Source organism: Dendropsophus ebraccatus, chromosome 3 (assembly GCF_027789765.1).
Source record: "Dendropsophus ebraccatus isolate aDenEbr1 chromosome 3, aDenEbr1.pat, whole genome shotgun sequence".
Classification (NCBI taxonomy): Eukaryota; Metazoa; Chordata; class Amphibia; order Anura; family Hylidae; genus Dendropsophus; species Dendropsophus ebraccatus.
Genome location: NC_091456.1, coordinates 39,964,790 through 39,984,815, shown reverse-complemented (window position 1 = coordinate 39,984,815; position 20,026 = coordinate 39,964,790). Strand labels below are relative to the sequence as shown.

General features: G+C 41.3%; 2 protein-coding genes across 2 annotated transcripts; both read right to left on the bottom strand.

The window, feature by feature from the left end:
- Window positions 1-6,000: 6,000 nt before the first annotated feature.
- On the bottom strand, window positions 6,001-6,936 carry LOC138786437 (olfactory receptor 6B1-like). Its single transcript, XM_069963425.1, has one exon. The coding sequence runs from the start codon at window positions 6,934-6,936 to the stop codon at window positions 6,001-6,003; it is 936 nt and encodes a 311-aa protein (XP_069819526.1).
- Window positions 6,937-6,938: 2 nt separating this feature from the next.
- LOC138786436 (olfactory receptor 6B1-like) lies at window positions 6,939-19,117 on the bottom strand. Its single transcript, XM_069963424.1, has 3 exons — window positions 18,201-19,117; window positions 17,995-18,007; window positions 6,939-7,010 (listed from the first exon to the last, which is right to left on the bottom strand). Exons 1-3 carry the CDS (start codon window positions 19,115-19,117, stop codon window positions 6,939-6,941), a joined length of 1,002 nt encoding a protein of 333 aa, XP_069819525.1.
- Window positions 19,118-20,026: the final 909 nt, after the last annotated feature.

Genomic DNA, 20,026 nt, shown 5'->3' with positions numbered 1-20,026 from the left:
GAACCTGGACAGCAGTGGGGCGATCTCCGACACCCCAGCAGGATCATGAAGACTGAAGTTTGAGCAATATACCACACCTACCCAGTCATTCTAATCATTGATACAAAGAACTGTGAGTTTACTGTCTCCCCCACCTTCCACTGCGAGGAGATGCTAGTTTATATAGCCTCCATTGCCTGTGATGATCCCTAATTTACACATTTCACCCCCTGTCCCAGGGCTTCACCGCAAGTTCTCCAGTATTTCTTCTGGGGGTTGAAAGGCGGGGACTGAATTACCTTATGTTTCTACATTTACATATGTTACCTTGGTTAATTGAGTCTTAGAACTGGAGGAGATGATAGCTTATATAGATTTCTACACCTGAAATGACCCCTGGTTTACATGTTTTATACCTTGTCCCAGTGCCTCATCGCAGGTTTTCTGGTATTTCTCCCAGGGGTCACATAGTGGGGCTTGGATTTCCTTATGCTTCTACGTTTACGTATGCTATCTCCGTTTAAAATGTCACTATGGCAGTTGTGATTTGTGCTGCCCACTATCATGTCAGATACACAACATCTGATCTCCCTGGGCATAAGGTGTCTAAAGGTAAGGTGGAAGACAATTTTGGTTTCATTGACCACCAGTGTTTATGGGTTGACATGCAAAGTGACTGTAAGCAACCTACCAAACCAACCAATGTACTGTAATGTTTGGTTTTTTTAAGCCAAATTTCATGGAAATCAGAGAAATTGTTAATAATTAATAGGGTGTAATAAAACTCCAGGAAAGCCATTTTAAATGCAACTAACCTACAGTATACAATATATTTGAAAAATTAGCAAATGCAAAAGGAAGAAAAACCCATTATCAAAGTTGACAGCTGCCTCCGATTACTTACTGCAGCCGATCGGTGGTGGTACAGTGGGGAGATCGCTCCTCCGGGACAACGTCTCCGTGTCTTTTACCTGCCGGGGTCCGCTCCAAGATGGCACTGACCCCGACTTGGCACTTGGTTTTTTTTGGCTGCACTTGGGGTTTTTTTTCGATCTATGCTGTATAACTATATACAACATAGATCATTTAGAGTTCAGAGTGCATATACTAGAAGTCCCCTAGGGGGCTTCTAGTATATGTGTAAAAAAAAAAAAAAAAAAAAGCGTTGTTGTTAATAAAAAGCCTCCTCCCCTAATAAAAGTTTGAATCACCCCCCTTTCCCCATGTTATAAATAAAAATAAATAAATAAACATGCTTGGTATCGCTGTGTGCATAATCGCCCGAACTATTAATTAATCGCATTCCTGATCTTGCACGGTAAACGGCGTAAGCGCAAAAAAATCCCAAAGTGCACAATTGCGCATTTTTGGTCGCATCAAATCCAGAAAAAAATGTAATAAAAAGCGATCAAAAAGTCGCATATGCGCAATCAAGGTACCAATAGAAAGTAAACATCATGGCGCAAAAATTGACACCTGACACAGCCCCATAGACCAAGGTATAAAAGCGCTATAAGCCTGGGAATAGAGCGATTTTAAGGAACATATATTTGTTAACAATGGTTTGAATTTTTTACAGGCCATCAGATACAATAAAAGTTATACATGTTATATATCGTTTTAATCGTAACAACTTGAGGAACATGTATAACAAGTCAGTTTTACCCCAGGGTGAATGGCGTAAAAACAAAAACCCCTAAATAAAAAAATGAGTTTTTTTTTTTTTTTTTTTCAATTTCACCACACATTGAATTTTTTGCTGGTTTCTCAGTGTTTTTTATGCAAAAATACAGCATGTCATTGCAAAGTACAATTAGTAATACAAAAAATAAGGGCTCATGTGGGTCTCTAGGTGGAAAAATGCAAGTGCTATGGCCCTTTTAAACACAAGGAAGAAAAAACTAAAACGAAAAAACGAAAAGTGGCTCCGTCCTTAAGGGGTTAAACTTGATTCAGTAGATTTGCAGTTGGCTGAAGGATACATATCAGAGGGTTGCAGATAGGGCCCGTTCACACTGAAAAAAACAAGTGGAATCCCGCACAGAGCCCGTACCACGCTCAGAATCCCGCCTGCCTCACTGTCCCAATGTGATGTCTCGCTTTCCACCGCTCTGTGCCACTCTCCGCTAAAAGAATTGACAAAAGTCTAATTACTTTTAATCCCCATTTCTGATGGTCTAATGGCAGGATAAAAACACCCACACACTCGCGTGAATGCGATAAGAGAGAAGCAATCCCTGCTTCTGCCTGGGCTCTGTGCTTGATTACAATGGGCTTCAGTAGCCCATTGTAATCGAGCACTGATCTCATTAATCAATGTAGTAGACATGTACTATGAGAGATTGCAGTACATATCTCTAAGAGATCAATGGAGTTATTATAGAAGTCTGCCAGAGGGGGCTACAAATTACTGTTTAAAAAAAAAAAGCAAACTTTTTTCATCAATAAAAATTCCCATCCCATAATAAAAACTTAAATCAACCTGCTTTTACCATTTTATAAAAAAAAATTAATAAAGAAAACATATTTGGTATCACCGCATTTGTAATCACCCAAACTATTAAATTATGACATTCCTGTTTTTTCACGGTAAATGGTGTAAGTGCAAAAAAATGCCAAAGCGCAAAACTGCTGATTTTTGGTCACATCAAATCCAGAAAAAAATGTAATAACATACAATTTAAAAAAAAGGTTTTAATTTTTTTAATGCCATCAAATAAAATAAAAGTTATACTTTTTATCATTTTATTTATACTGACTTGAGGAACAAAGATAACAAAGATTTCACAGCGCAAATAATGTTTTTACAGTTTTGCTTGTTTTATGGATAAATTAAGTCTGTCATTGCAAAATTGATGTTGCAAGAAGTAAGGGCTCATGTGGGTCTGTAGGCGAGAAAATGCAAAGAAAAGAAAGCGCAAAAAAAGAAAGCGCAAAAACAAAAATTGTCCTGGTCATCAAAGGGTTAAAACATGATAACTAAAAAAATATATATATAAATTTACATTGCAGACATGCTTTATATTACATCCCCTGTTAATTTAGATGAAAATATAATAACATTTAAAAATGTCCATTTAAAAAAATATGTCTTGTGAGAGAAAACATTTTTAAAGAGTGTATCTAAAAATAATTTTAAGAATTAAGTTTTATTAAAAAAAAGAAGAAGAAGAAGAAGAAGGAAAAATCTATATTGTATGAATAATAATTCCTTTAGGCTGAAAAGGTTTTTTTTTGTTGTTGTTTTTTTAAGGGAGGACTTTTCTTTTTTGTTGGATCCTCTTCTGGTTTTGGCACAAAAACTGCAGTAGCAGGTATCAATTACAGTCATGACAGCAGATACATTTTGAGTTATTTCCTATACAGGTCATCTGGCAGCAGTTCAAGACCTGTTCAGGACCTGAATGTGCCATCATGGTAAAGGAGCCATCAATATGAATTTTATTATAGAATTTAATGTAATACACCACATTTTATTTTTTAGCACCTAGTGCTAAAATGCGGGCTATTCAAATGTATGAAAATATGTGGCATAATACATATTAGAATAGTAGAATAGTTGACAAACTACTTACTTCTGTTAACAAAATATGAGCTAAATTGCATAAGCCATAGGCTATGTTCCCACATGTTTTTTAGGCTACATTCACATTAAGTAAAAAAAAAAAAAGAAAAAGATAAAAGACGTCCTCTTTTTCTTTTTAAAAAGACGTCCGTTATTGCCGCACTTTAATTGACCTCAATGGAAATGCGTTAAAGTCAATGGAATGACGGCACAAAGGGGAAGATTTATCAAACATGGTGTAAAGGGAAAGTGGCTCAGTTGCCCCTAGCAACCAATCAGATTCCACTTTTCATTCCTCACAGACACTTTGGAAAATGAAAGGTGGAGTCTGGAACTTACCAGGTTTGATAAGTCTCCCCCAAAGTGTATTAAATAATAGACGTTTTTAGCATGGGGGTTAAAATAATGCTCACGTTGCGGACGTCTTTTGCAAATTGACTTTTGTGTTGTTGTTTACACCCTTTTTTCACCGTCTTTTCACCGTCTTTACTCTTAAATTCAATGGACTTTTTAATTAAAGACACACCCAAAGGCCAACCAGTCCAGCTGATTTAGAATACTGCTCCACCAGCCGTCATTGTAATGGCGGGGACCCAAAACACGGAATGGTAGACCTCACTTTAAGACTATGTTTTAGACTGTGTTTTTATTTAAAAGAATGGACGCTGATTGTAATAAAATCAGCATCCATTCTTCTCTGCAGGGGCGGAAATGCTGCCCGCTGTGTTCACACTACGTTGCTTTATTGCCGTTCTTAAGAACAGGTGTTAAAATAATGACCATGCCTATTATTTCCAGAAACAATAGCTGATTACACAATGTAAAGTACGGCCGGCGGCCGGAATGCAATGATAAATCAGTTTTTAAAGTCAAACACAAGGGTCAAAATATATAAAAACCACCAGATGTATACAATTAACATACATATAGGTTATCATAAGACTCAAAAGAATGTCTGGCATACGATTGGTCAATATACACATGCTGTACATGGACTGCAATATGTTGTTGACCATGTTCATTCTTCAGTGCGGACAGGGCAGGAGCACGCGCCTCCCATAGACTCCCATTATGAGCGGGAGGCTAATGGCATTCCGCGGCGGACAATTCCGCTGCGGAATTCCGCTAGTTTTGCTCAGTGGGAACAGGGCCTATAGGTCTGTGTCAATATTTGGGGCATATACTGTAAGTGCTATTGACCCAAAGACCCTTTTAACACCTTTGAACAAAACATTAAAGTTTTAAATAGCAAACACAGTTTTAGGCTCTGTCAGGCCCGTATCTGCCATGTCTACAACTAGTTTCGGCTCAGTGCTCAGCCGTGTTTCCTGTCAGTTGCCTCATGAGAAGCGCTGAGGAGGCACTGGAAGCCTCGTATTCACAGGTATTCACATCACATAAGACATAGATATAGTGTCTCCTGCTGTTAACCCTTTCAATAATGCAGAGTTATTATACTCTGCATCACTTACACACTGTAGAAAAGAAAAAGTTAGCAGCGGGGACGCTATATTATGTCTTCTCTGCACTGCCGAACTCCGAGCTGACCTCAGCATAGTGCAAGAGCAGGAGAAGAGGCATCAAAGTTATGTTCTGCTCTGCTGTTAACTCTTTCTGTATTGCAGAATGTAAGTGATGCACAGTAATACTCTACATTCTGCAGTACTGAAAGAGTTAACAGAGCAGCCCGTTTTATGGCTCTTCTCCGGCTCCTGAGGTCAGAGGTCAGCAGTTGTAGATTGTTGTTTGTTTTGAAGCTCCCAGGGGGCCCATAGTGGCTCAAACAGTTAAAAAATCTGGTCACCGCACAGAGCACACTGTTATCTCTAGTGCTGTCCCATACACACTGCGACCCTGCACTGTGCCTGTCCTGGATCTTCTCTCCCTGACTATTGCTCTGAGGGGGGGGGGGGTGCTTTGTCAGTTTTCGCCTCAGGCGGCAGAAAAGCTAGAATCGGCCCTGGGCTCTGTTCACAGAATGTTTTTTCAGCTCCGTTTAAAAAGACGTCCGTTATTTTGAGGCTAAAATAACGGACGTCATTTAGCTGTCTGGCCTCTCCTTAGTGCAATGACTGGTGTTTGCACATTATTCTAGTTTGGGGTTACTAATTTGCCTTTGGGTGTGGCTTAATAGAAAAGTCCATTGAATTTAATAGTAAAAACGGAGAAAGAACGGTGACAAAAGAAAAACTGTGTGTGAACAACTAATAAAAAACGTCCTCTGTCTGCAAAAGACGTCCGAAAATAATGATCATGTTCATTATTTTGACATCCGCGGTAAAAACGTCTGTTATTTAATACATTGTGTGCATTGGACGTCTGTCTTCCTATTGCCTTCAATGCATTGTCATTGCAGTCAGTTAAATTGCAGCAAAAACTGACGTTTTATTTTTAAATATCAAAATCGGACGCCTTTTCTTTATTTTTGACGTTATGTGAACATAGCCTTATATATACTAATAACATAGCCTAAAAGTCTTTCTCATAGATTCTTTCACTTCCCCATTCCTAAGGCAATAGATGAAGGGATTTAAAAGTGGAGTCAAAATGGAATAAAAAATAGACACATATTTATTCCTATCAAACGGACTGATCTTTTTCGGTCTTGCATAGATAAAAAACAACGTGGTAAAAAATATGGCGACTACTAAAAGATGTGAGGAACACGTGGAGAAGGCTTTCTTCCATCCAGCACTTTTTCGTCTAGAAATGTTCAGAATTGACCTTATGATACATAAATAGGTGATCGCAATAACAGCAAGAGGGACAAGACTCAATATCATGGCAAGAATGAAATCCACCAATTCAGCGAGAGAAACGTCTGTACACGCCAAATTCAGCACTGGAGATATATCACAGAAAAAGTGGTTTATAATGTTAGAACCACAGAAGGAGGATCTGAAAATAAAGATGACTTTAAACATAGCTATAGAAAAGCCAAGCACCCAGGATCCAACGGCCAAACATAGGCAACAAGTGTTATTCATAATGACTGTATACCGCAGAGGGATACATATTGCCACGTACCTATCAAAAGCCATGACTGCTAGAAGAACACATTCCGTGCAGGCAAGGGATATGAATATGTATAGCTGAGCCATGCAGGCAAAAAAGTTGATCTGTTTGTTTTGAGTGAGGATATTATGTAGGAGATTGGGTACAGTGACCGTGACATACCAGATTTCCAAGACAGAAAGACTGCACAATAGATAGTACATTGGTTTGTGCAGTAAACTATTCATTTTGATGGTTACAATGATGACCACGTTTTCTGATACAGTTAAAATATATATTATAAGGAAGATGGTGAAGAGGACAGGTTGTAGTTTTGGATGTGCTGGGAATCCAACTAAGATAAATGCAGTGATGTTGTTACTTTGGCGTTCCTTCATAGTTACATCCACTTGTAATTTTGGTGAACTGTACGAAAAGCAGAAAAGTACAGGGACTCCAACATAGACCGATTCTAGAGAAAGTAGGAATAATCAGGATATATGTAAAGTAGAAACTGAATGTGACTGCCACTGCATTATGCTTTACTACAGGACGTATACTTGAATGAAACAAACATTTAGAAACAGCAGAATATGTCATATTAAACTAGCAGCATGTGGTATATAATGTAAAGTAAGTTCATAAACCTGAAAGACCAGCAGCCGTTTGAAAATACAAGATGAAAATGCAGATCCCCATAATGCAGCAGCGTAGCAAAACAGGCTAGAATAGAGAAGCAGGGTTGCTGTCAGATGTCTGTGTGGTCACATGACAGCAATGGAGAGGGGGTGTGTGTTCAGCATGGACCAATCAGGAAGTGAGAATCACAGAGCTGTGCAGGAGGACAGTGACAGAAACTTTTCTTTACAGCAGTGTGAATGACTGAGTGTAAGTGTAGGCACATTATAGCAGCAGTGTGCATAGCTGAGTGTAAGTGCGGGCACTCGGGATGAGCGAGCGTTTGAAAAGTTCGGTTCGGTTCGATCCAGCGAACTTTCGTAAAGTTCGGATTTGTACAAACCGGACATAAAACGAACCTTGCAATAACGGCTGAATAATTGCAGCTACAATAGTGGGAGTCTGATAGGGTATAGTTTTGTTTAGTTGCAGTTGCTATTACAATGAAAAAAGTGGAAAAACTCAAAGTGCAAAAATAGTGAAAAAAAAAATAGCCAAGGTGTAAGTGATTACACGGGACATAGGACACAAAGTTCCTTGGACCCAGTAGGGTGGAAAACAGACATTTGACAGTGGAACCAGCAGCAATAATAGTAATAGTAATAGTAATAGTAATAGTACTGTATTGGACCCAGTGTGGAGGAGGGGGAGGAGGAGGCACTTAATTGCAAACAGCCCAGTACGGTTGAAATGAGACAATTGGAGGAGGCGGCACCACTTGATTGCACCAAGCCCAGTATGATTGAGAACAGACTATTTGCTGAGGAAGAGGAGGAGACAGTACCTGGTTGCACCCAGGCCAGTATGATTGCAAACAGACTCTTCATGGAGGAGGATGTTCAGCCTGGAGTGGTGGCCTGGGATTCCTCGCTGATGATGTTGGTTACCGCACTTTCCAGAATACGGACGAGTGGGATGATGTCGTTGATGCCTGCTCACAGAGTTGCGTCCTCAAAAGGGATCAACAATTGGCACGACATGTTCGAAGAAACCTGTGCACTATGAGGTTTATCACATGTGCCATACAAGGTGTATGAAGGTGTATGACGTAGCCCTCCCTGCTGCACTGCAGAGAAAAGGTTCCTCCCTTTGTGGGCTACAACACTTCCCACCGTTAGTTGACCTTGGGTGAGCCATTCATATATCTCCTACCTAATGGTCCAGAGGAGCTCCTGCCCACTGTGGCTTCGTTCACCAGGCTCACCTGGGCAGGTTGGACTGCAGTCAAAGCGGTGGATGGTTGCAAGCTGGTTGAGGCAGAACTTTTGCAGAACTGGCCCCCTAAAGCGCCGGGGAGGTGACAGTGGCAGGAATAGGCTGGGGGGGTCTTCTGGGGGAATGTTGACCCAATGAGCAGTAACAGACATGTACTGCCCTTGCCCATAATTAAAGGACCAGACATCAGCACTGGGGTGCACTGTCTTGGACACCAAGATACCCAATGAGTCACCAACATTTCTCTACACCACTGTGCAGTGATGGGACAGCTGATGGGACACTTTTTTTTCTCAGACAGTGATGGGACTTTTTTTGGACTTTTTTTGTTTCTGGGACAGTGATAGGACTTTTTTTGTTTTTCAGACAGTGATGGGAATTTTTTTGGACTCTTTTTTTAAACTTTTTGTTGTTGCGGCTAAACAGGGTTCTTCCATTTTTTTAACCTGATTGTAAAGATATGAACTGATTTTCCCTTAATAAATTCGATAAGCTTGAACACTGAAGTTGCTTTCATGTGTCTTGGTTAATACTCACAGACGGCTGTCACATTACATTTTTTAATAGGCAGCATCCAGGTATATCTGAGGAGACTAATTTAAGGTCTCATCCTAACAGGGGTGACGTCACACATCTTAATATTCACAGAAAACCAGGATACAAAGGATTATAGGAGTAATAATCCCTTGTATCCTGGTCTATTCTGTGACAAAAGTACAATTTTGCGTCGCCGTTGTTATTTTTACCATATTTGTAACAAACTTTCTCAAAGTTCGGTTCGGTCCCGAAGTTCGTAACGAAACTGGTTCATAACAGTTTGGTTCACTCATCACTAGCAGGCACATTATAGCAGTAATGTGTAAAGCTGTGTATAAGTGCAGGCACATTATAGCAGCAGTGTTTATTGCTGAGTGAGGCCATGTTCACATGCAGTAAGAGAAAAGATCTCTGAAAAGATCATCCCGGCCGGTACTGCAGTACCAGCCGGATGATCTTTCACGCCACAGAGTTCTGATGTGGGCGCATCCGTGTGCGCCCGCATCAGAACTCCCCATAGCACACTATAAAGTGTGGGGCCGCAACAGAAGACAATGCAGCGTGTCCTTTTGTGCACAGTAGGGCCGTTGTTGCCGATTGCAACAACGGCCGTACTTTTACAAAAGGCACATTATAGCAGCAGTGTGTATAGTTTAAAGTTAGTGCAGGTACATTATAGCAGGAGTGGAGAGAATAGGAAACACAAAGGCTGACAGAGACTGCAGGGAGCATGAAGGAATGAGCAGGGCAGATGTGGGCACAGTATAGCAGCACTCCCTGTCCGGGGAGAGAGGGGTTACAGCTATGGAAAGATTATTTCCACAGTCCTGTCCCCTGATGCAACCTCAAGCCTGAAGTGGATCTACTATGATTTGGAAGGTGAGGGAGACCTTCTGGGTAAGAGTACAGGCTGTTACAATCAAACCTAAAGAGTCACTGTCGTATTTTTTATTTTTATTTTTTTTAGAAATCAATAGCCCAGGCGATTTTAAGAAACATTGTAATTGGGTTTATTAGCCAAATATGCCATTATGTGCATGTAAAAAGCCTCTTCCCAGCCCCCCCCCCCCCCCCCCCCCTTCCTCTTTTCCATCCACTGCAAAAAATCTGAAAATTGTGACTTGTTGCATGAGTCACACTCTGTCTGTTCCTATAGAGAGGGGAGGGGGGAGGAGGAAGGAAGGAGTTAGCAGACAGCAGAAAGCAGATAACAGAGGATTACAGGCACAGAGCTGGGTGACAGCTGTAATCAGAGCTCAGAGCAGTCAGTGCTGATGGTCAGAGGAGATACAGGGTGGGGTATTTGTAGATTAACTCTTTGTTGCCGTTTTTGTCTTTTATTTAGCTCTCTCCATAGGAGAACAATGAAGACAGGGGGGAGAGCTTTTTCATGATAAAAATGCATTTTTCGCCTAATAAACCCAATGACAAAGTTTCTTAAAATTGCCTGTACTATTGATTTCTGCAAAAAAAAATCTCACGACAGTGACACTCTAAGGGTATATTCACACGGGCGGGTTTGCAGCGAGATTCTCGCTGCGAGCCCGGCAGGTCCTGGCAGTTCCCATACACTACATACTTGCTGCGGTCTAAACGACCGCAGCGACTATGTAATTATACCGCCCTTAACCCCTTCTGCTCCCACCCGGCTCCCCCGCTGTAAGCATACTTTACCTGTCCTTGCTGCACGGGTCCGGCGTCCTGCTCTCCTGTCCGGCCAATTAGTATGTTGCCCAGCCGCAGCCACTGATTGGCCGGACGGAGAGCAGGACGCCGGACCCGTGCAGCAAGGACAGGTAAAGTATGCTTACAGCGGGGGAGCCGGGTGGGAGCAGAAGGGGTTAAGGGCGGCAGAATTACATACTCGCTGCGGTCGTTTAGACCGCAGCAAGTATGTAGTGTATGGGAACTGCCAGGACCTGCCGGGCTCGCAGCTAGAATCTCGCTGCAAACCCGCCCGTGTGAATATACCCTAAGAATTGAGTTTACCTAACATGAGAATGTCTTTTTTTCTATTAATTTTATTCTCTAAAGTAGTTTAACTGATGACATTAAGGTATGTTTACACACAGTAAAATAATAAACTACGGGCATAATTTTGAGTGAAAGTAAAACAATGTGTAAACAGGTAGAGAAAAAATTAGTTTTATTTGCAAAAGCTGATGTTAAGTATAAAGCATGTACATTATTTTGATGGTCATAATAAGTTACAGACGTTATTCTATACAGTGTGTGCACTGCTGGTAAATTTTCCAAAATTTGGCCGTATTTTGGTATTATTTTACTGTGTGTGAACACAGCTTTACATTAAACTTTGTAGCTGTTGCAAAGCTACAATTCCCAAAACTGAAATTTCCAAATCAGGCAGTCAGGAGTCAGGTTACCTCCAATGAAAAGGCCAAAACCTCAGTGTAGCTTCACTGTTATGACAAATCTACTCTATGTACACACACATATTTTTGTATGGAAAATTACCTTCATGAGTGAAGACAAATTCTGCATTGAGAAAGTCAGTTTCATACAGCACTATCATATATGTTAGATGATTTTTTCCAAGGGGATTAAGTTTCTCTAAGGAGCGTGGTACTGATCTAAGGGAACAATCAGTGTAAGTGGAAAGAGTTTAACCTTTTCCCACTACAGAGAATTTTCCCTCCTTTGTTTTCCTACTCACATTCTAAGCCCCATTGGGGGAGATTTATCAAACATGGTGTAATGTGAAACTGGCTCAGTTGCCGCTAGCAACCAATCAGATTCCACCTTTCATTTTCCAAAGAGTCTGTGAAGAATGAAAGGTGGAATCTGATTGGTTGCTAGGGGCAACTGAGCCAGTTTCGCTTTACACCATGTTTAATAAATCTCTCCCAATATTTTTATATTTCAATCACTAGAGCCAGCCCATTTCTTAATGAAGAAGTTGTCCTTTTTATGGTACCCTTTTCAATAAAAATAACATGTAAGCTTTTTTCTGTAGGTCACTACAATTAAAGTAATACAACTTTTTTTATAGTTTTGCTTTGTTTGCTTTTGCCACGTTAAAAATTGCTTTCTATTGTCATATTCTATTTTTTTTTCCATCTAGGTATTTGTGGGGGAGGTGGGGAGGCTCATTCATTGCTGGAGTAGACTTTTTTTTTCATTCACAGCATTCACTAAGCAAGATACATAATGTTTTTAATAGCTCAAACATTTCCGCTCACTTTTATCCCATTCACAGGGTATAGTAATCTTTTTGTAGTTTTTTTATGTGTTTGCTTGTTTAAAAAATTGGAAAAGGGGGATGATTACAATTTTTATTACAGTAAGTGAAAATATTTTTTACAAGTTTATTTTTTTCCCTAGATGGCCTGTACTGTACAAGCAATATTACATCACTTGTATAGTACCCTGTATTATCTTATGTATTGCATTGTACTTTCTCCTGTTACACTGTGATCATCTAAAAACATGGATGCAGCAGTCACTGTTGACTGCAGCAACTAGGAGGTTGCTGCAGTCTTCCTTTCTCTAAGCTCTCCCTTCTTCAGTTGATCCTTTATGCTGCAGCCAGGCTCATCTTTCTCTCATCTGACGTCTCCCCTCTGTGCCAGTCACTGCACTGGTTACACATTAAATACAGAATACAGTTCAAACTCCTCACCCTCACCCATAAAGCTCTCCGAAACTCCGCCCCTCCATACATCTCCTCCCTCATCTCCACCTACAATCCTACCCATGCTCTATGTTCTGCTAATGATCTAAGCCTAACATCTTTGATTATCAGAACCTCTCATTCCCGCCTCCAAGACTTTTCTCGTGCTGCACCAGTTCTCTGGAACGCCCTACCCAAAGGCCTTAGACTCATACCCAATACTCACAGTTTCAAGCGTGTCCTGAAGACTCATCTCTTCAGGCTTGCTTATAACATTCCCTAAACTTTTTTCCCCTTCTGTCGTCCCCCCACTCTATATCTCTGACGGTTCCTGCACTTTATATGTTTTACCTGCAATCAGATATTGGCGTTGTTACCGGTTCATCCTGTTCTTTCCAACTATGTACAATAGCTGGACCATGGGCAAATAAAGCATTGTTCCTGGTCTCGTCCCCAGTTGTAGTCTGTAAGCTCCAATGAGCAGGTCTCGTTTACACTTTGTATTTTTTTTATTCTAATTATCTAACTGTGTATTATGTAACCCCTGTACTATATGAATGGGGGAAAAAAGCGCCACAGAATCTGTTGGCGCTATACAAATAAATATTATTACTATTATTATTATCTCTGATGCCAGCCACCGTTAGCAACTCCTGAACTCAGCCCATAATTTCAACAAACTTTACATAAATCATTCAGACGTGCAAAGGTTTATACTGTTATTTATTTGCCATAAATAGTGGTCACATATCAAGAATGTACTCTACTTAGTCACATGACTTTCTCTCAGAGATCTTTTTTCTGTAGTGTGATCTGAAGGAGGAGTCTACCAAGCTCAACCCCTTTCTGGGTTATAACCAATCACTGCAAGCCTAAGTTCCAAGGGCTGGAACATTCTAGCTAGAGTCTGGCCCAGGCCAGAGAAGTGCACAAGCCTACACCTGTCTGCTTTTTGCTAGGCTCTGTATAAAACCTGAGGCCTAGTCAGGTTCCAGTTCCCAGTAAGGGAAGTATGTTCACACTGAGTAAATGTGACGGAATTCCGTGGCAGAGAGTTCCACCAGGGAATCCAGGGTCACATAGTTTGTCTATGAGAGGGATCTGGCACCTCCGCTCTGCTCTCCACGCAAAGAATTGACATGTCAAGAGCAGGTGGAGCAGGCCCCGCGCAAGCCTTCTCATAGACAAACTATGGGACACTGAGACAGGTGGGATTCCGCAATGGAATTCTGCCACATTTACTCAGTGTGAACATACCCTAATACCTCCTACACGTAAGTAACCAAAGCTCAACATCCTGTTTTGGTTGCTACATTCACCTAAGACAGATCTGGATCAAACACATTGGGGGAGATTTATGAAAGGGTATAAATATACACCTGGTGTAAACTGCCCACAGCTACCAATCACTGCTCAGCTTTCAGCTCTGGTAAAATATAAGAGGAGCTGTGATTGGTTGCTGTGGGCAGTTTACACCAGGTGTATATTTACACCCTTTCATAAATCTTCCCCATTATGTTCACGGCACCATGTGAGGTTTAGGAGGCTTTACTCTACCCTGAAAAACTATTCTATTGGAAAGGAGCTGTTCCTAACCTAGGAAGCTGTATAAGGACTCTCCCAGACTCTGTGGCTTTCACATAAATCATTTCCAGTGTACATCCTGCCTCAGGGGGGATTGTGTTACAACTTACCTTGAGTAAAGTCTTCTTCAGTAAACTCACCACAGTTAGCCAAATTTGAAGGGGTTTTCCACATTAGAGCCTAATCTAATCGAACTACATACATTACTACTATTGGGGTCTTTCAATAACTTTGCTGTATGCCAATTGTTCTCAACCTGATGTACGCATGCCAAAAGGGGTACGCAGTGCAGGTTTAAGGTGTACATGCGATTCCCTGTGTAATAAAATAAAGAAAAATTACTTTTGCATGCCCAGAGCATAGGCTTATTGTATGCTATGGAGAGGATAAAATACAGTGTAGGCCCATCCCAGTCATGAGGCCAACTTATTGGGGTGGGATGGTGGGATGATATACCAAGAGCCTCATTATTTTTATGGAGATTTTTTCAGCAGTGCGGGGGCTGCTTTTAGTGATTTTCCTATCTGTATTGGGTCTGTATCTTGCCATTGCGGTGAGTTTTTTCTGTTTGCTGATGACACAAAAGTGTGCAACATGGTTGATGTTCCTGGAGGTATATGTAATATGGAAAATTATTTAGTTTTACTAGTTAATGATCAAATCAACGGAAACTGAAGTTCAATGTTTTCAAATTTAAAATAAAGCCCTTGGGAAAGGAAGGATTATGGGGCGGGGATTTCTGACATTCTCAAAATGTGTCAACAATGCAGCCAGGCAGTAGGGAATGTTTGTCATATGCTCTGTTGTATAGCTAGCGGTATAAGAGAGGAAGAGGGAGATTGGGATACCATATCTGAAATACTGGGTTCATTTCTGGGGGCCTCCCCTACAAAGAAGAAACAAATTGATAGAATGGCCCTGAAAGATTGGCTATAAAATGAAAGGTGGAAGAGATTAAGAAAAACACTTATCAGGACAGTCTTAATCCCTATTCTATGGGGAGACTATGAGGAGCAAACGAGCGCTGTCAGTGCTCGTTTTCTCCTCGTTCTTCGCTTGCTGCCACCGCTATTACACGCAGCAGCAGAGGGCGGGTGAGTCAGGAGGGGTGCAGGGAGGTTGGGGGGCCCACAGGGAGGTGAGGGGGGGCTGCCCGCATGATTGCTAGATCATCTAGGCAGCCCATAGGCCAAAGCAGTGGTCTGCTGCCACCTCTCCTGTTCCACGGTGCAACGGCAGCAGATTGTTGCTATCTAAGTCGTTTTTCTTTCAACATGTTGAAAGACAAACGACTGCAACTATCAGCCGACATTATTCATGTCAGCTGATCATTGCTTTCTATTACACAGGACGACTATCGTCCGTAACGGACGATAACTATTCCTTGTAATAGGGCCTTTAAGGATTTAATCTGTACAGTCTGTTGGGAAAAGGGAAAGGGGCTCATTATCAAAGCATTTATTTATGTTAAAGGATTAAATAGAGTTCAGGGAGAAAGGGTTTTAAACAAGAAACTGAACCCAAGAACAAGAGGACACAGTGAGAGGTTAGTTGGGGGAAAGATCAGGAACAACATGAGAAAATATTACTTTACTAAAAAGATAGTACATGCTTGGAACAAACTTCCCGCAGGTGGGGTTGGTAAATATACAGTAACTGAATGTAAACCTGCCTGAAATAGACATGTATCTAAGATAAAAATAAAGGAAATAATATATGGCAGAATAGATAGACCAGTTGGCCTTTTTGGTCAACAATCCTTTCCCCTAAAATTTTGCATCACTCTAAATTCTGAATAAATATGACCATACAGAATGCCAAAGGCAAGGCCATATCTCTGAATAGGTTAAAAAATGTTGGACCCCCCCAAAAAATTAGTAATCCCATAGTCAATAGCCTATCCCAATGATGCTGATTCCAAAACCAGACGACAGCTGGACATTTTGCAGTGATTTCCATAATGTAATACTGCTGGACAAGATTCACCGGCAGCAGCACCATCATGTCCTCTCCTCTGCTCCTCTCCTCTGCTCCATGCCGATAGCTGCATTTAATGGGTTTTAATCCCCATTCCTGGTGGTCTGCTTCTGCCTGTGCTGGGCCTCAGCACCGCAGTGACGCTGATCTAGGCCGTCCATTGTAATTGAGCACTGATCTCATTGATCAACTCAGTACATATGTACTGCATCGATCTCTATGAGAGATCAGTGGAGTTATTATAAAAGTCCCCCAGGGGGCTACAAATTACTGTTTTTTAAAAAAAATCATCAATAAAAAAATCCCATGGCAAAGGAGCCATCAGTATGAATTTTTTTTGTAGACTTTAATGTAATCCTTTTTTAACAATAATAATACACCACATTTTATTTTTGTGACCTACAGTAGTCCGTGTAATTCAAATGTATGAAAATATGTGTCATACAAAATGTGTAGACAAAACGTAGAAAAGTTGATGAACTACTAACTTCTGCTAACAAACTATAAGCCAAATTGAATAAGCCACAGGATATGTTCCCACGTGTTTTTTAAGGCTATGGTCACACTAAGTAAAAAAAAAAAAAAAAAGAAAAGACGTCCGAAATCGATGGAATGACGGCCACCCAATGCACAGTGTATTGAGTAACAAATTTTTTTTGTGCGGACATCAAAATAATGATCATAACAATTATTTGCGGGCGTCTTTTGCAAACAACTTTTTTATAGTTGTTCACACAGTTTTCACCGTCCTTTCACCATCATTGCTCTTGAATTTTATATTTTAATAATAATGGACATTATCAATGATCATGAGCATTAAAAATGTCCGTCGTTATTAAAAGATGGACCTTTTTCACTTAAAACAAATGTATCGTTAGGTACATTGCTTTAAGATTTTTATATCAATAGACTGACACCGGTGCGGGGAATGCCGCTGCTGTGGTGCTTTTTTTAACCTCGGGCCAGTTTCCGCACACGGCGTCAATCTATTTCTGGCCCCACCTTCAGTGTTTCAGGCCGAGCTGGGGCCCAGAAATAGACTGACACTGTGCGCGGGAACCGGACCGAGGTTCAAAAAAAGGATGGCAGCACCAGCATCCCTGCACTAGCACCGGTCTTTTAATGTAAAAATCTGAAGGCATTGTACCTGATAGTACATTCACTTTATAAAGATTCTGTGGGCACTAAGCCATAGGTTAGAATGACATGTCACTTTGTTTGTCAAACACAAGGATCAATATATACAAAATATATAATTAACATGCATTCCTGTGCAACATGCAAGGTCAGCGTCAATATCTGGGGCATATACTGTAAGTGCTATGGACCTTAAGACCTTAAAGGACAACTCCGGCAAAAAATTTTTTTAGCTTATTTAACACACATTACAAAGTTATATAACTTTGTAATGTGGTTAAATACCCGGTCTGGCCCCCTTCCCCCACTTTCGGACCCCCGACCCCCCGCCCGGAAGTTAAAGAATGTATACATTACCTATTACGGTCGTCACGGTCCTCTTCTCCCGGGCGGCATCTGGTGACGAAGACGTCAGAGCCGGGGGGCGGTCCGGGTCTTCTTCCTCCTCGGCGTCTTCATGGAGAGTGAATGGGACGGAAAAGGCTGCTGGTGCACATGCGCACCAGCAGCCTTTTCATTGGCTGGAGCGCATCACATGGCTTCCAGCTTGCTCAGCCCTGATTGGCTGAGGTTGCTGGAAGCCATGTGATGCGCTCCAGCCAATGAAAAGGCTGCCGGTGCTCAAGCACACTGGCAGCCTTTTCCATCCCCAGGACCCGGAAGTCAGAGACATCGCTGGACGGCGGACGGCGGTGACAGTGAGGCGGACGGCGGGCGAATGGAGTGGCGATCGTCACCGGAGGGATGGTGAGTATGGTGTCTGTGTGTGTCTGTGTTTTTTTTTGGGGGGGGGGGGGTCCCACCGGAGTTGTCCTTTAACACTGTAGAACAAAACAGTATACTAGAACAGTACAGTATACTATATATATATATATATATATATATATATGCTAAAAACATAGCCTAAGAGTCTTTTTTATAGATTCTTTCACTTCACCATTCCTAAGGCAATAGATGAAGGGATTTAAAAGTGGAGTCAAAACGGAATAAAAAATAGACACATATTTATTCCTATCAAACGGACTGATCTTTTTCGGTCTTGCATAGATAAAAAACGTTGTGATAAAAAATATGGCGACTACTGTAAGATGCGATGCACATGTGGAGAAGGCTTTCTTCCGTCCAGCACTCTTTGGAATTTTCAGAATTGACCTTATGATGCATAAATAGGTGATCACAATAATGGAAAGGGGGACAACAGTAACTATCATGCCCAGAATGAAATCCACCAATTCAGCAAGAGAAACGTCTGTACACGCCAAATTCAGCACTGGAGATATATCACAGAAAAAGTGGTTGATAATGTTAGAACCACAGAAGGAGGATCTGAAAATCAGAATGACTTTAAACATAGCTATAGAAAAGCCAAGCACCCAGGATCCAACGGCCAAACATAGGCAACAAGTGTTACTCATAATGTCTGTATAATGCAGAGGGATACATATTGCCACGTACCTGTCAAAAGCCATGACTGCAAGAAGGACACATTCCGTGCAGGCAAGGGATATGAAAATGTATAGCTGAGCCATGCAGGCAAAAAAGTTGATCTGTTTGTTTTGAGTGAGGATATTATGTAGGAGATTGGGTACAGTGACCGTGACATACCAGATTTCCAAGACAGAAAGACTGCACAATAGATAGTACATTGGTTTGTGCAGTAAACTATTCATTCTGATGGTTACAATGATGACCACGTTTTCTGATACAGTTAAAATATATATTATAAGGAAGATGGTGAAGAGGAGAGGTTGTAGTTTTGGATGTGTTGGGAATCCCACTAAAATAAATGCAGTGATGTTGTTACTTTGGTGTTCCTTCATAGTTACTTCCACTTGTAATGTTGGTGAACAGTACGAAAACCAGAAAAGTACAGTGACTCCAACATAGACCGATTCTAGAGAAAGTAGGAATATTCATGATATATGTAAAGTAGAAACTTAATAAGCGATCTCCATTGCAACTTGCTTTATTACAGGACGCAAACTCTGAAAACATGCGTGTTCAAATAGCTCTGGTCAAGCAGTCTGAAAATCATACAGAAAAGTAATGTCAGCAGGAAGTATATGTATATACAGCAGAAGAAAATCATGTTTACAACAGACAATTGTGCTGCCACTACATTGTATATACCATGTGTACATGTGTACACCTTGGTACGCTTGGAATAAGCTTCACCTTACAGTCCCCTCAGCCCGCCCTCATGCCCATTCAGTGATCTTCCTCACTAACTCACCTCTCCACCATCACTAAAGAACGTCTTTCCAAACTACTCTGCACATCACACCTCACCACCTGCGCACTTGAACCAATCCTATCCCACAATATCCCCAACCTCTCTTCAGCATGTGTCCCAGCACTAACCCATCTCTTCAATCTATCACTAACTTCAGGCGTCTTCCCATCTCCATACAAACATGCAACCATCCCACCCATCCTTAAAAAGCTATCCCTTGACCCTACCTACTTCTCGCCTTTGCCTCAAAACTCCTGGAACAACAAACTGCCTTAACCAAAGTGGCCAATGACCTGCTAACTGCCAAAGCCTCACGCCAATATTCTGTGCTCCTTCTCCTTGACCTATCTTCTGCCTTCGACACAGTTGACCAGTCTCTCCTCTTACAAATTCTTTCATCCCTTGACGTCACTTGCTCAGCCCTCTCCTGGATCTCCTCTTACCTCTCCAACCACACTTTTAGTGTCTCCCACACCACCTCCTCTCCTCGTCCCCT

What these genes read in the sequence shown, in the direction of transcription:
- LOC138786436 (XM_069963424.1), bottom strand. Translation starts at nt 19,117, where the DNA reads ATGAAGGAACACCAAAGTAACAACATCACTGCATTTATTTTAGTGGGA.
- LOC138786437 (XM_069963425.1), bottom strand. Translation starts at nt 6,936, where the DNA reads ATGAAGGAACGCCAAAGTAACAACATCACTGCATTTATCTTAGTTGGA.